We start from the raw sequence: 12,407 nt of genomic DNA, 5'->3' as shown, positions 1-12,407 counted from the left end.
GCACTGTAAACATTCTAGCACCCACGCAAGTCCCCACGTTATTGGCTTATTTGATGTCCGGTGGGTGAGTCACACGTGATTCACTTCATCAGGTACCCGAGACAAGGACCATTCCTCTCTTCACGTGTGATCAGAAACCTAGGTCCCGCCCCAGGGCCCTGTGTCATTCCCAGGGGGTGTTTTCCCTGCAAGAGGGCAGACTCTTCACCGGAGCCACAGAGCTGCGGAGGAAGCGAACCTGACGCGCTGAACGTCGAAAGCCAAGTAAGGGGACGCAGCCTAGCCTGAGAAACTTGATCGTTCAAAACCAGGCTCAGGTGACAAGTTTATTCAACCCCTAAACGTGGGTCCAAAGTGCCTCCCTCTACAAAACGTTAGATGGTGCTAGAAACCGCTTCACACACGCACACACCTAACACCCAGCAGCGGAGCACCGGCAGGCTGGGCAGCTCACTTCACCGTCACTCGCCACGTCCCCCCCGGCGGCCCGTGCGTGGCGGAGCCCTCGGCCGCCTGGAGCCCCCGCTTTCCAGCACGACACTGTCGGCTGGAGGGGATCCTGGCGACACTGACCTTCAGGACGGGGCTCCCAGGACTTCTCAACGTGCCCCTGGGAGCACGAGCTACAGGAGAAACGACTACCTTGTCCTCCTTCCTCCAACGTGGACTCAAATCGCTTCTGAATGTCTCCCGCAGTCACGAAGGCCTTCAAAAAGCAGGAAGGTCTGCACCCTAGCCCGTTTCAACCACAAAAGGCACAGCTTATCCAGGACAAAGGGCTCCCTGGAGGTGGGGGGCAGCTTCCCCGGGCGTCAGAAGCCCATGCGGGGCTTCTTCCAGTGCGGCTGAGGGCCGGAGCGGACGGCTGCACGCTGCCGGGAGGGGGTGGCCCGGACGCTGGAGGTCTGCGAGGAAGGCACAGAGGCAGCCCCCGGGGCGTCCCCTCGGAGCGGCAGCTCAGCCATGTAGTCCCGGAGGGTCTGCTGCCGCTCCGAGGGGACGCCCCGGGCCCACAGCTCCTGGGTGGACTCCTGGGAGGGCGGGGTCACTGGGGGCTGAGGCCTGGCCTCGGGCAGTGTCCGCTCTGGGCTGGGAGGGGGGCTGGCGGCGTCTGAGAGGTCTAAGCGGCCGCTGAGTGAGGAGAAGGTGCTGGACAGTTGAGTCCGGCGCTTGTGCCGCTTGGGCTGTTTGCCGGGCCCCGAGCCGCTGCCCCGCTGCCTCTCCCACCAGGCCGCCGCCTGGCCCTCCCAGGCTGCCTCCAAACGCTCGCTGAGCTCGTCCTCGGGGCCTGGCTCGGGGGCGGGGGCCCGCTCTTCCGTGGGGAGCAAGCCCAGGTCCCTCGGCTGCAGGAGACGCCCTTTGGCCATGGCCGTGCGAAGACCCTCTGGCGCTTTGCCCTCTGCCTTCTGAGGCTCAAAGCAGCCCAGCAGGCGGCGGTGGGAGAAGGTGGGTGCAGCCCACACGGGGGGAGCCGGGGGCACCTCCAGCAGGGCCTTCAGCCACCGGCTGCAGGAGGCAGTGGCCTGGGGGGTCCAGGAAGCCGTGGGGGCAGGAGAGTCAGGCCCGGGCTCTCCCTGGAGGTGGAGGCGCTGGTGGAAGACGTCTCCAGCCGCCGAAAGTTGGAAGAGCGACAGCACCGGCGTGGAAGCGGAGGGTGGGATGGCGGCGGCCAGACCTGGAGGTGGAAGGACCGTGACCCCACAGCCTGGTGCGGGTGCGGCTCCTCAAACCCACTCCCCTGCCCCAGCGCACCTATGGCTGGTGCTTTCAGACGTTCCTGCAGCCGCCACTGACTCTTGGGCTCCAGCAGGGGGAAGGCAGAGAGGGAGTCGCTCCTGGAAGGGAGAGACTGGGGGGGCCCTGCCAGCCGGGGCGTGGAGGCCCCCTCTCCTGGAGGAGGGACAGACAGCTGAGGCCCTGCCTGGGCCCGGCCCCGCCTGCCCTCCTGCCCGCCTCCCACCCGAGCCGCCCCTCACCTGCGACGTGCAGCAGCTGCAGCTCCCCACCCTGGCCCGCCAGGAGCAGCGGCCGCGGGAGGCCTGTGCGGGGCGGGGGCAGCAGCCGGGCCAGCAGGGGCGCGGAGGGGAGGCCGTGGTTCCACTTCAGCAGGGGCACCAAGGGGAGGCGCTCATCCACCAGGTAGAGCGAGAACTGGGGGCCCAGGAAGAAGACAGAGGGGACGTGACTGAGGCGTTGGAGAGAGGGACGGGACAGGTCCCCCTGGGTGGCCCCCTCCGGGGCCCCATGTGGCTCTCAGGGTAAGTCTCAGCACTCCGGGACCGGCCCTGACCGCCTCTCCAGCTTCAGCTGCCCAGCCCCGCACAGGAGGCACCCCCGAGCAGGTGGCACCGTCCCCTGTCCTGATGGCCTTGCTGGGAGAAGGGCTCTCGAGAGAGAGGCTTTCACCCAGCCTCCCCCAACCTCACCTGACCCTGGCACATACGCCCGAGACACACCCACTAACACCCAAGGTCCTGAGGGGGCGGGGTGGAGCCAGACCTCCTCTCCCCTTCCGGACACGGGGGGACTGTCCAGCTCTGGCCACTGCCCCCCACGCCCATGCCCTTCCCCCTTCCCCAGCAGCTGTCCAGGACCGTCTCCAGTGACCGCCTGAGACGGTGCAGGACGGAGAGGAGGGGAAGGTGTCGCTCACCTGGGTGCAGATGAGGTGGAGCGTGGGGTGCAGGCACTCGGGGCTGCACTCCCCCAGGTACTGGGTGAGCAGGACCCGCTCCCCTTTCTGGCACGATGCTTCTGCCCCTCCACGAAAAAGCAGCAGACCACAGCCCGGCGGGCCCTGGGGGACACGGCCAGGTCAGCCAGCCCACGGTCCGCCATCTGTGGTGCCACCTGCTGCAGCTGGCCCGGGGCTCGCTGGCCCTGCAGCTCATCACGCCCGCTCGGGGGAGGCCCCCCATCCCATCCCCTCCATGGACCTGCCCTGCCCCCTCACCTGAGTGTCCACCATCTTCACTCCGGTGCGATCACCCACAGTCAGCACTCGAGGGTGGGCGGTGAAGTCTGCCCAACGCCAGGGAGAGGGGTCCCGGAACACAAGGGTCTCGGGGTCCTTGTAGATTTGCTGCAGCCTTGGGGAGACAGGCCAGCCATGGTGGGGAGACCGGCTGATGGGGGGAGACTGGGGTGACCTGGCCTGGGGTCCAGGACATGGGCCGGGTTCTGCGGGAGCCGCTGGTTGGGGTGGAGGGTTTTTATGGGGAAGGGGCGTTACCCGTCCTGGGGAGTCCACAGACAGATGGCTCCGGAACGGCTGCAGATGGCCAGCTCTCCAGGCAGGTGAGGGCTACAGGGCACACACGTGATGAATGCCAGGCCACCCCCTTCTCCCACGCCCATCTCCACGCAGACCAGCCTCAGTGAGCCCCTCACCTGAGGCTGATCCCTGTGGCCCCCTTCTCGACCTGCAACACCTGGAGAGGGGCCGGCTGCCCCTGCTTACTGACCTTCCACAAGGCACAGTGGTAGTCAGAGCGGACAGCCAGCAGAGCTGAGGGATGGAGAGGGTCAGGGTCAGGGTCAGAGTCAGGCAACAGGTCAGTGAGTGGACGGGGGATGTGTCTATGGGCCTTACCTTCTCCCTGCACGGTGCGGGTCACCACCTGCCGGACAGGTCCCCGGAGCCGGATATGGCCAGGGCCTCCGAGAACCCGGGGCTCACTGCCTGGGGTCAGGCTGACCTTCTGGAAGTCTGGGCATCTCGCTAAGGATAAGTTCACGCGTTATGGCCACTCAAGGCTCCCAACTTCCCGCCTGTCCCTAGAGCATGCCCAGCGAGGGAGGATACACAGCCTGTCCAGGGCGCCTCCTGCGGGGTAGACCAGCTGCCCAGCCCTGGGCGTCCTGCCGGGCACCCAGGCCAGCGCGCCCCCAGTGAAGGCGTCGTCCAGGAGCAGCTGCTCCCACCGCAGGGCCAGCTCCTCGTGCAGCAGCTCCCCCAGGAGGCTCGCCACCGACGTGCTGAGGATCGGGCCCCCAAGGATGGAGAACCGGCGCTGGCGGTGGCTGAGGTAAGCCCAGGGACAGCTGGGGGCGGGAGGAGGAGGGTCAGGCTGTGGCTGATGGGGAGGAGGGCTGGGTGCCATCCCGAGGGAGGCCAGGCGTAGCAGACGCATTCTTCATCACCCTAGAACTTCCTCCTCTGGGAAACCAGCCCACCCTATTCCTGTGCTGCAGTCACACGATCCAGGCCTGGCCACGTGGAGTCCGCCATCGCCCAGCCACAGGGATCGGCTCACGATGGGCATGACACCCAAGCCCAGCCAAGCCGACCACACCGCTCCCGGGACTTGTGCTGGCGCCTCAGGAAGGACACTAGCCCTTTCCCTGGAATCATAAACCACCTTGCTGCCACCTGGAAGCAGCCTGTCTAGGAATTAAGCCGAGCAGAGGCAAGAGGATGAGAAAATGAAAAGCCCTATTAACACCTGAACAGCTGGATGCAGCCGTGCCTGTAGTGCATGAGCTTCCGTTCTTTTCTCCCTCATGCGGCCTGTGCAGCTGGGAGCTCTGCACGGGGCAGCGTGGCTCGTGACTGCACGGGGCGTGTGGAAGCAATTTGATGGAAACCAGCATCCAGGCCCTGGTTCCCTCCACAGCCCCACCACCAGCTAGGCATACCCATCCCGTCCTGTCTCACTAGCCACTTGCCCCCAGGGCTGGTGTCCACCGAGGTCCTGCAGCAGCCTCTTCACGCTGACCACTGTCTTCTTCTTAGAGCGGCCCTGTGTGGAGAGGCCTCGTCAAGCTCACGTGCCCTAGGGCTTACCCCGACGGGAAGTGGGGCGCCCCCTCTCCCGGCTGGCGAGGGGTTACTCACCCGTGCTCCCTCCAGTTTGAAATTCTCCAGCATCAGCTTCCCCAGGGGTGCAAAGGCTACGTCCCCATGGTCCCACAAGAACCGGCTGAGCTGCAGGAGGAAAGGAGGCCAGGTCACTAGGCACAGCCCCGGCCGCGTGGCACTGCGCACCGTGGGGCCGCTTACCTGCTCAGTAACGTCCAGCACGGCTTGGGGCTGTCTACGGAACTGGTAACCTCCCCGGAAAAGCAGATCCTGGGCAGTCACGCCGGGGTCCCAGGGATCTGAGGGAAGAGTGAGGCTGCGGAAGGGCCCGGAAATGGAACCAGGTGTCCTAGGTGCCTGGAGGTGCCAAGGGCCCTGTAGGGCAGAATCACCAGGGAGAGGAAAGGCCTCGCGCGGGAGCTGGGGGAGAGGAGCAGCGGGGAGCAGCTTGGGAGGGGGCCCCAAGGCCGAGATCCTTACCGGGACCAGGAGGCAGCAAGGGCAGCGGCCCAGGGGTGTCCGGCTCCCAGAGCAGGCCCTTGGCCACGTGCGGCGCCGCGTTCTGAGGAAACACAACCGTGGCCACAACAGAACAGTGAGTGTGCGCCGGGCCAGGCGCTGCCACCCACTCTTGTCTTTTATTAACTCAGTCAATCCTCCCAAGGCACCGGCCAAACTGGTACGACGGTCATCGTCACTTTAACGATGAAGAAAATGGAGGCACAGCGAGGCCGTCCCTTGTCCCAGGCAGCAGCCACTAAAGAGAAGGGCTGGGATGTGAACCCAGGCAGTCTGACTTCAGTCTGTGCTCTCGACCTCCAGGCTGCACAGGCTCTCGCAGGAGCCCCTGGCCTTTGAGCCTCACTTACACTCAGGAGACCTTGTGGTCACTTACTTGGGACACCCACAGGCTGCTCCATCCCACTGCGGGGCTGGCCTGAGACAGCTCAGCTCCACACCTGGGGACGGAGGAGCGAGGCTCCCGCAGGGGCAGGTCTGATGTAAGCCCTTCCTTGTCAAGGGAGCCCCTCCCGCCCAACGCCAGTGTCTCTTTTAAATTTCTCGCCCACTTGCCTCTGCCGGGGCGTAATCCTTAGCCAGCCTGTCTCCAAGTGGCAGCCAGACGGCTTAGGCTTCCAGGGAAAGAGCCGGCGTCCTTCGTGTCCCAGGAGATCTCCCCTCCCCTCCCCACCTCACCCCACCCCTACTGTACGGTTTCGGCATCCTTTCGGTTTCGCTCAGAGCTGTTCTCACTTTGTAATGATTTTATCCTTTGGTCTATTCACTGTCTATTCTCACTCAACCTAACTCTGTTCCATGGGGCAGGGAGCGCATCCGACTTACTCACTCTGGATTCCCAGGGCCTGGTAAGGCACCTGGCACATAGTAGGGGCTGTTCAGTGAGTATCTGTTGAACAAATAGAGGAAGAAAAGACGGGGGCCAACAGCTCCTGCTCAGTAAATCCTCTGCGGTTGGCAGGGCATCCTAGGTCCCCAAAGGAGGGGATTCTGGCTCAGCCTGTGTCTTAGCAGATTTGTGCCAATGCCACCCAACCCTGCACTCCTGCCAACTGGTGTGAATGCTAGGATAGGGGGGCCAAGGGACAGCACCCACCCTGCAGCCACCAAGGCTCTCCCTGCCATCCTCACCTCAGGACCTTGGGGCAGGGACTCCGGCAGGGTCAGCGCGTCTCTCCAGCTGCACATGAAGGACACGTCAGGGACATCGCTCAGACCAAGGGGGCCAGTCGTAAACAACGAGGGAGGGAGGGAGCTGGGGAAGTCCATCCTGGAAAACAGGAGCCACCCTGGCCTTCCTCAGAGACCTGAACCTGATAGCCACTTCCGGGGCTCCTGGGAGGGTGAAGAGTGCCCTAAGAGGAGAACAATTTCTTTGGGGAAGCAGATAACAAAGAACAAATGACTATGTCGCCTAATGCCTGACAGTAATAAGTGCTACGTTAAAACCAACCAACCAACCAGCCAGGAGGGAGGGGATGGCGGTGGCCGAGGGGTGTGGTCTTAGCATCGGTTAAGAAGGTGGCGCTCGGCATACCCTGAGCTAATGACAAGGCTGCTGGGAAGAGGGTACAGCAAGTGCAGAAGTTCTGGGGCAGGAAGTATGGGAGAAACAACTGGGTAGCCATGGAACGAACTAGGAGGTGAGTAACGGGCCGAAGTCAGACAGGTGGCGAGGGGTCCACTTCCAGCATGCTCGTATGTATTACATTATAATTACACGTTCATAGACTACACACCCCACACTCTACGCTACGCTCCCAAGACAAACTCAAGTTCCCCAAAGCCAGAGGCGAGTCTTATCTGTCTGCCTTCCCACTGTCAAGTACAGTACCTTCCAAAAAAAGGAACTGACTGTGTGTTGAATAATAATAAACTTATGTCAAAGGGCTTTGGTAAGTACAAAGTGCTCCAGAAGAATAAACAGCCATATCATCCCTCTTTTTTATTACCTGCAAAAATAAGAGCAGTGCTCAGTTACCGAGCGCCAGCATCTGCCAGACACGGCACTATGTGTTTTATTCTTCTGCCCCGATTATGGAGTTCAGAAAACCGAGCCTCGGGAAAGAGCAACTTGTCGGAGGCCAACAGCCTGATCCCTGCCCTGATTCAAAATCCAAGTTCTGAACCACTACTCTCCCATGCATCCAGAAGCAAACACCAGCCTTAGAGTCTCAGTAAGCAAAAACTTTCCCCCTCGGAACTGCAGCTGCATTGTATCCATTCAGTTTGTAACCTCCGGACATCTATGTACCCTCGGCACCTGGCAAAGTGCCCACCACACAGTAAATGCCGGTAAATACTTGCCAACTGAATGAATGTGTGTTTCTTGGGGCATGTGTCAGCCTCATTCTAATTGTGATTTATGGGTACAGCCTTATTTCTTCTTCGAGACTGCTCTCCAGGAGCAGGAACTGTATCCGATTCATTTCTGAGTTCCTGGCATCTGGCTGTTGCTGTCATTCTCTTCCGTAGCAGGAGAGGACAGTGGCGGGAATGCGTCTTTTCACTGCAGGACCCTTTCACACTATCTCTCCACTTAAAAGGAACACCATTGCCCTTCCTACCCACCTACAAAATCCTTCTCATCCTCCAGATTTTCAGTCAGGAAGCCTCTCCCAGTTCTCCCAATCCTATCCCACAACACCCTGCATCCCTCCTCCAGAGCACACATTGCAATGCGTGATTAGATATTTAAAGGCAAAGCTATTTAATTCCAAACTGCTCTAAGAGTCCCCATGGGGAAGAGACTTTATCCCCAGTGCCTTGGTACTTACTACGTGGTAACAATCAGTACATAAAAACTGAAGGAACAGGGCTTCCCTGGTGGCGCAGTGGTTAAGCGTCCGCCTGCCAATGCATGGGACACGGGTTCAAGCCCTGGTCCGGGAAGATCCCACATGCCATGGAGTAACTAAGCCCGTGGGCCACAACTACTGAGCCCGTGCTCTAGAGCCCGTGAGCCACAACTACTGAAGCCCGTGCGCCACAACTACTGAAACCCGCGCGCCTAGAGCCCGTGCTCCGCAACAAGAGAAGCCACCGCAATGAGAAGCCCGCGCACCGCAACGAAGAGCAGCCCCCGCTCGCCACAACTAGAGAAAAACCCGCGCGCAGCAACGAAGACCCAATGCAGCCAAAGATTAAATAAATGAATAAATACATCTAAAAATTTTTTTTAAAAACAAAAAAAACAAAAACTGAAGGAACAAATCCAGGAATGAATGAAGGAGAGGAAAAAGGAACCAAACAGCCTCAAACAAACGCAGGCAGGCTGAAGGCACTGGTGGAGCCCACAACCTCACAGAAGCCCCGAGACAAGACAGCCTCGACTTCCCGCCCTCGCCCTGGGCTCTCCCGGCCCGTTTAGACCGCCAAGCCTGCAGAGTCAGTCGGGTCTGCATTCATGCCAGGCCGGGCACGACAAAAAGTGCGCCTGCAATGGGATGGGAGAGGGGATCCGGGCGGCCCTTCCCCTCAGACATCTACTCGCCCACTCCCTCCCTATCCACCTCTTCCCACTCCACCTCCAGGCCCCAGAATTTCAACCCAACAACAACAGCAGAGGTCTCGCATCAAGCGCAGTGTGCCAGACAGCTGTTGCTACCACGCTTTACATCGGTGGGACGCTCCCCACTCCATGAGCCAGCGGCTGCCAATAACCCACTTTGTAAAGCCTGGGCGACTTGTCCCAAAGCCACAAAGCTTGGGGCCCGTGGACTTGAGCAGAGGGACCTGCCTCTCTGTCCCGTCCGGGCGGCGCGCGCACTTACGTGGCCCCGGCCGTGCCGTGCTCGTCTGGGAAATGAACCTCCGCGTGACGCTCGCCTGACCCTCGTGCCACGAGGTAGCCCGAGCAACCTAGCTCCGGCGCCCTCGACAGGACCGCCCCACAACGGCGTTTACCCGTCTCTTGGGCTGGGCCGGAAGTGCTCCCTGGAAAGCAGGAAGTCCCGCCTCCCAGCCTGGACTCACGGGCGCTCCAGAGCGCCACCTCCCGGGCGGAGGGGGAATTCGAGTGCAGGCGGCGCTGTGGGCAGTAGAAATCAAATGCCTTCAAATCCCAATAGTGAAGTCCAGGTTGACGGGCGTGCGAACCTCACCTCTGCTTAACTAACTTCCTACTTTACAGGATTGTTGCATTAATTCACTCAACAAACACTGAGCACCTACTATAAGCCAGGCACTTTATTAGTCAGTAGGAATCCTACTGACTGTCTTTATATCCTGTGAAGCAGGCTTTCCAAATAGGAGTACAGGTACTGCTGGGAATGCATGAGGCTTTCCCAGTAGTCAGGCAAATACAGCTTTAGGCACTGGTTCCCAGATTCTAGCATGCATCAGCATCAACTGGAGGGTGTGTTAAAACAGAGTTTCTGATGCAGTGAGTCCGGGGTGGGGCCTGATAATTTGTATTCCTGAGTTCCCAGGTGACGCTGATACTGCTTGTCTGGGGGCCAATCTTTAAGAGCTACTGTGCGATCATAAACATTACCCTTATCCAGCCCAGTAGTTCTCAGACCTGAGCGTGCATCAGAATCCCCTGGAGGGCTTGTTATAACCATTTGCTGGACCACACCCCCAGCGTTTTCAGGTTCAGTAGGTCTGGGATGTGATCCAAGAATTTGCATTTCTTTTTTTTTTTTATTCAACTTTTTTTTCATTTAAATGAATTCCTCTTAGAATTTAGTCCCAGAAAAAAAACTTTCTCCTTACAAACTTTATGCTGCTTTTTTTTTTTTTAGAATTCCACATATTACTTATTTTAAATTTAATTCCTTTTTTTTTTAAATTGGAGTAAAATTGCTTTACAACGTTGTGTTAGCTTCTGCTGTACAATGAAGTGAATCAGCTATATGTGTACCTATATCCTCTCTCTCTTGGACCTCCCTCCCACCCCCACCCCCGTCCCACCCATCTAGGTCTTCACAGAGCACCGACCTGCGGTCCCCGTGCTATATACAGCAGGTTCCCACTAGCTACCTGTTTTACACATGGTAGTGTATTTATGTCAAACCTAATCTCCCAATTCGTCCCACCCTCCCCTCCCCCCCTCAAATTTGCATTTCTAATGAGTTTCCAGTGAGGCTGATGTTGCTGGCCCAGGCACCACACTTTGAGAACCATTACTTTAAATTAGAGTCAATTTCCAAATTCTTGGCTTCCATCCATATAGATTTTATCTGGGAGGTGCTTGGCTTCGGATGGTTCGAGCTTTTTGCTCCTCTGTGGAGTGTTGCCTGAGATGAGTGCCGAACAAGGGGGCTATTCCAAAAAGCAGAGTCCCTGCAGGAGAAAGTTCCCGTAAGACTAAGAAAAGCAGGCTCAGTAAGAAGTAGTGATGGAAGGGTTCAGGAGAGGGGCCGTTTATATATTTTTTCAATTCTTTCTTTATTATTTTTATTATTGTTATTATTATTTTTGGCTGCGTGGCATGCGGGATCTTAGTTCCCCAACCAGGGATCGAACCCATGCCCCCTGTAGTGGAAGCAGAGTCTTCACCGCTGGACCGCCGGGGAAGTCCCAGGGGCTGACAGTATTGTGTTCGTTCATCTGAGTGCTGGTTACATGGCTCTGTGCCGTGTGTGGAAATTCATTGAATGATCCGTGCGCTTTTCTGCGTGTATGTTATACTTCAGTAAAGAATCTTTTTTAAAAAGAAAAGGAAAAAGGAAGAAAACTGCTGGCTGTGACACTTGATGTTACTGAGACTTCAACCTCTAGGTCAGCCTTCTCAGCTACCTTAGAAACAGAATCCAGAAGTCCCTCTACGAGGGCAGGGATTCTTCTGTCTGTGTTGGTCACTGACTTATCCCAAACAGCTAGAAGATGCTTCATGCATATTTGAATCAATGGAAGAGGTAATGAATGAGATGGCTCTTCTGAGAAAGTATCAACACATTTACTTACATTGAAAAAGCTAAGTCAGCCTGTTTCTGATGAGAAGTAACTCCATTTTAGCTGAGTGCTTTGTCTATGAGAGTAAGCTTTGACGATTAAATCATTTGGAGAGTGTTTTTCATAAATGGAATAAGCTAAGTCTGCATCTCCACGGTTTTGGTGAAAACATATTGGAAAGATGATTATAATATATAATAAACTAGAAATTGCACCTTTCGTAACTCCGTGTGACTAAATAATTGGGGGATACATAGTCTTTCAAAATTATTTTAGGGGTATGTATGCCAAAAAAATTGAAGGCCTTTTATACTAGTTTCCTATTGCTGTTGTAACAAATTACCACAAACTTAGTGGCTTTAGACAACAAAACATCATACAGTTCTGGAGGTCAGAAGCCTGAAATGGGTCTCATTGGGCTAAAATCAGGGTGTCAGTAGGGCCGTGTTCCTTTCTGAAGGCTGTGGGGAGGCTTCTTTTTTTTTTTTTTTGCCTTTTTCAGCTCTGAAAGCTGCCTACACACCTTGGCTCATGGCCCCCTTCCATCTTCAAAGGCAGCAATGGCCAGTTGAATCTTTCTCACAAGGCCATCTCTCTGATTTTGACTCTTCAGTCTCTTTCTGGTTTAAGGACCCTTGTGATTACATTGGGCCCACCCAGATAATCCAAGATAATCTCCCTCTCTTAAACTCAGCTGATTAGAAGCCTTAATTCCATCTGCAACCGTAATTTCCCCTTGCCATATGATGTAACATAGTCATAGGCTGAGGCGATCAGGATGTGGACATCTTGGGGGTACCATTATTTTGCCTCCCACATCACTATTCACATCACCCATCCAGCTTCTGCTTGGGGAGGCCAATTCCATTTCCTCCTTCCTTCTTTCCTTTCTATAAACAAGCTGTCAGGTTTCCTCTTGTTACTGATATATACTTCACATGCAGTAAAGTGTACAAGTCTTAAGTGTACACTCATCAAGTTCTTACATACATATAAACCCACATAACCACCACCCAGATCACGACAGAGAACATTTCCATCACTCCAGAAAATTCCCTGGTGCCACTTGCCAGTCAATACCTCCTTGAAGAAATTACCATGATTCTGACTCATCACCACAGATTAATTTTGCCAGCTCCAGAACTTTATATAAATAGCATCATGTGAAAGATAGTCTTTTTAGTCTGGC

The 12,407-nt window shown here is 56.8% G+C and overlaps 1 protein-coding gene across 7 annotated transcripts; it reads right to left on the bottom strand.

Annotated features, from left to right (window-relative positions):
• Positions 1–297: 297 nt before the first annotated feature.
• Positions 298–9,235, bottom strand: TAF1C (TATA-box binding protein associated factor, RNA polymerase I subunit C). 7 transcript variants are annotated; one of them, XM_068529119.1, is made up of 15 exons: positions 9,094–9,235; positions 6,452–6,675; positions 5,282–5,363; positions 5,003–5,100; positions 4,838–4,927; positions 4,669–4,742; positions 3,806–4,044; positions 3,593–3,709; positions 3,391–3,508; positions 3,233–3,304; positions 2,954–3,089; positions 2,654–2,797; positions 1,977–2,151; positions 1,753–1,890; positions 298–1,675 (listed from the first exon to the last, which is right to left on the bottom strand). In XM_068529119.1, exons 2-15 carry the CDS (start codon positions 6,587–6,589, stop codon positions 813–815), a joined length of 2,484 nt encoding a protein of 827 aa, XP_068385220.1. In that variant the 5' UTR covers positions 6,590–6,675; positions 9,094–9,235; the 3' UTR covers positions 298–812. The 7 variants fall into 7 exon arrangements, with proteins under 7 accessions (XP_068385220.1, XP_068385219.1, XP_068385218.1 ...); XM_068529118.1 differs by having other exon boundaries at positions 4,838–5,100; XM_068529117.1 differs by having other exon boundaries at positions 3,391–3,709.
• Positions 9,236–12,407: the final 3,172 nt, after the last annotated feature.

Source organism: Eschrichtius robustus, chromosome 19 (assembly GCF_028021215.1).
Source record: "Eschrichtius robustus isolate mEscRob2 chromosome 19, mEscRob2.pri, whole genome shotgun sequence".
NCBI classification, from domain to species: Eukaryota; Metazoa; Chordata; class Mammalia; order Artiodactyla; family Eschrichtiidae; genus Eschrichtius; species Eschrichtius robustus.
The sequence above is the reverse complement of the archived record's forward strand: the minus strand, read 5'-3'. Positions and strand labels throughout refer to the sequence as shown.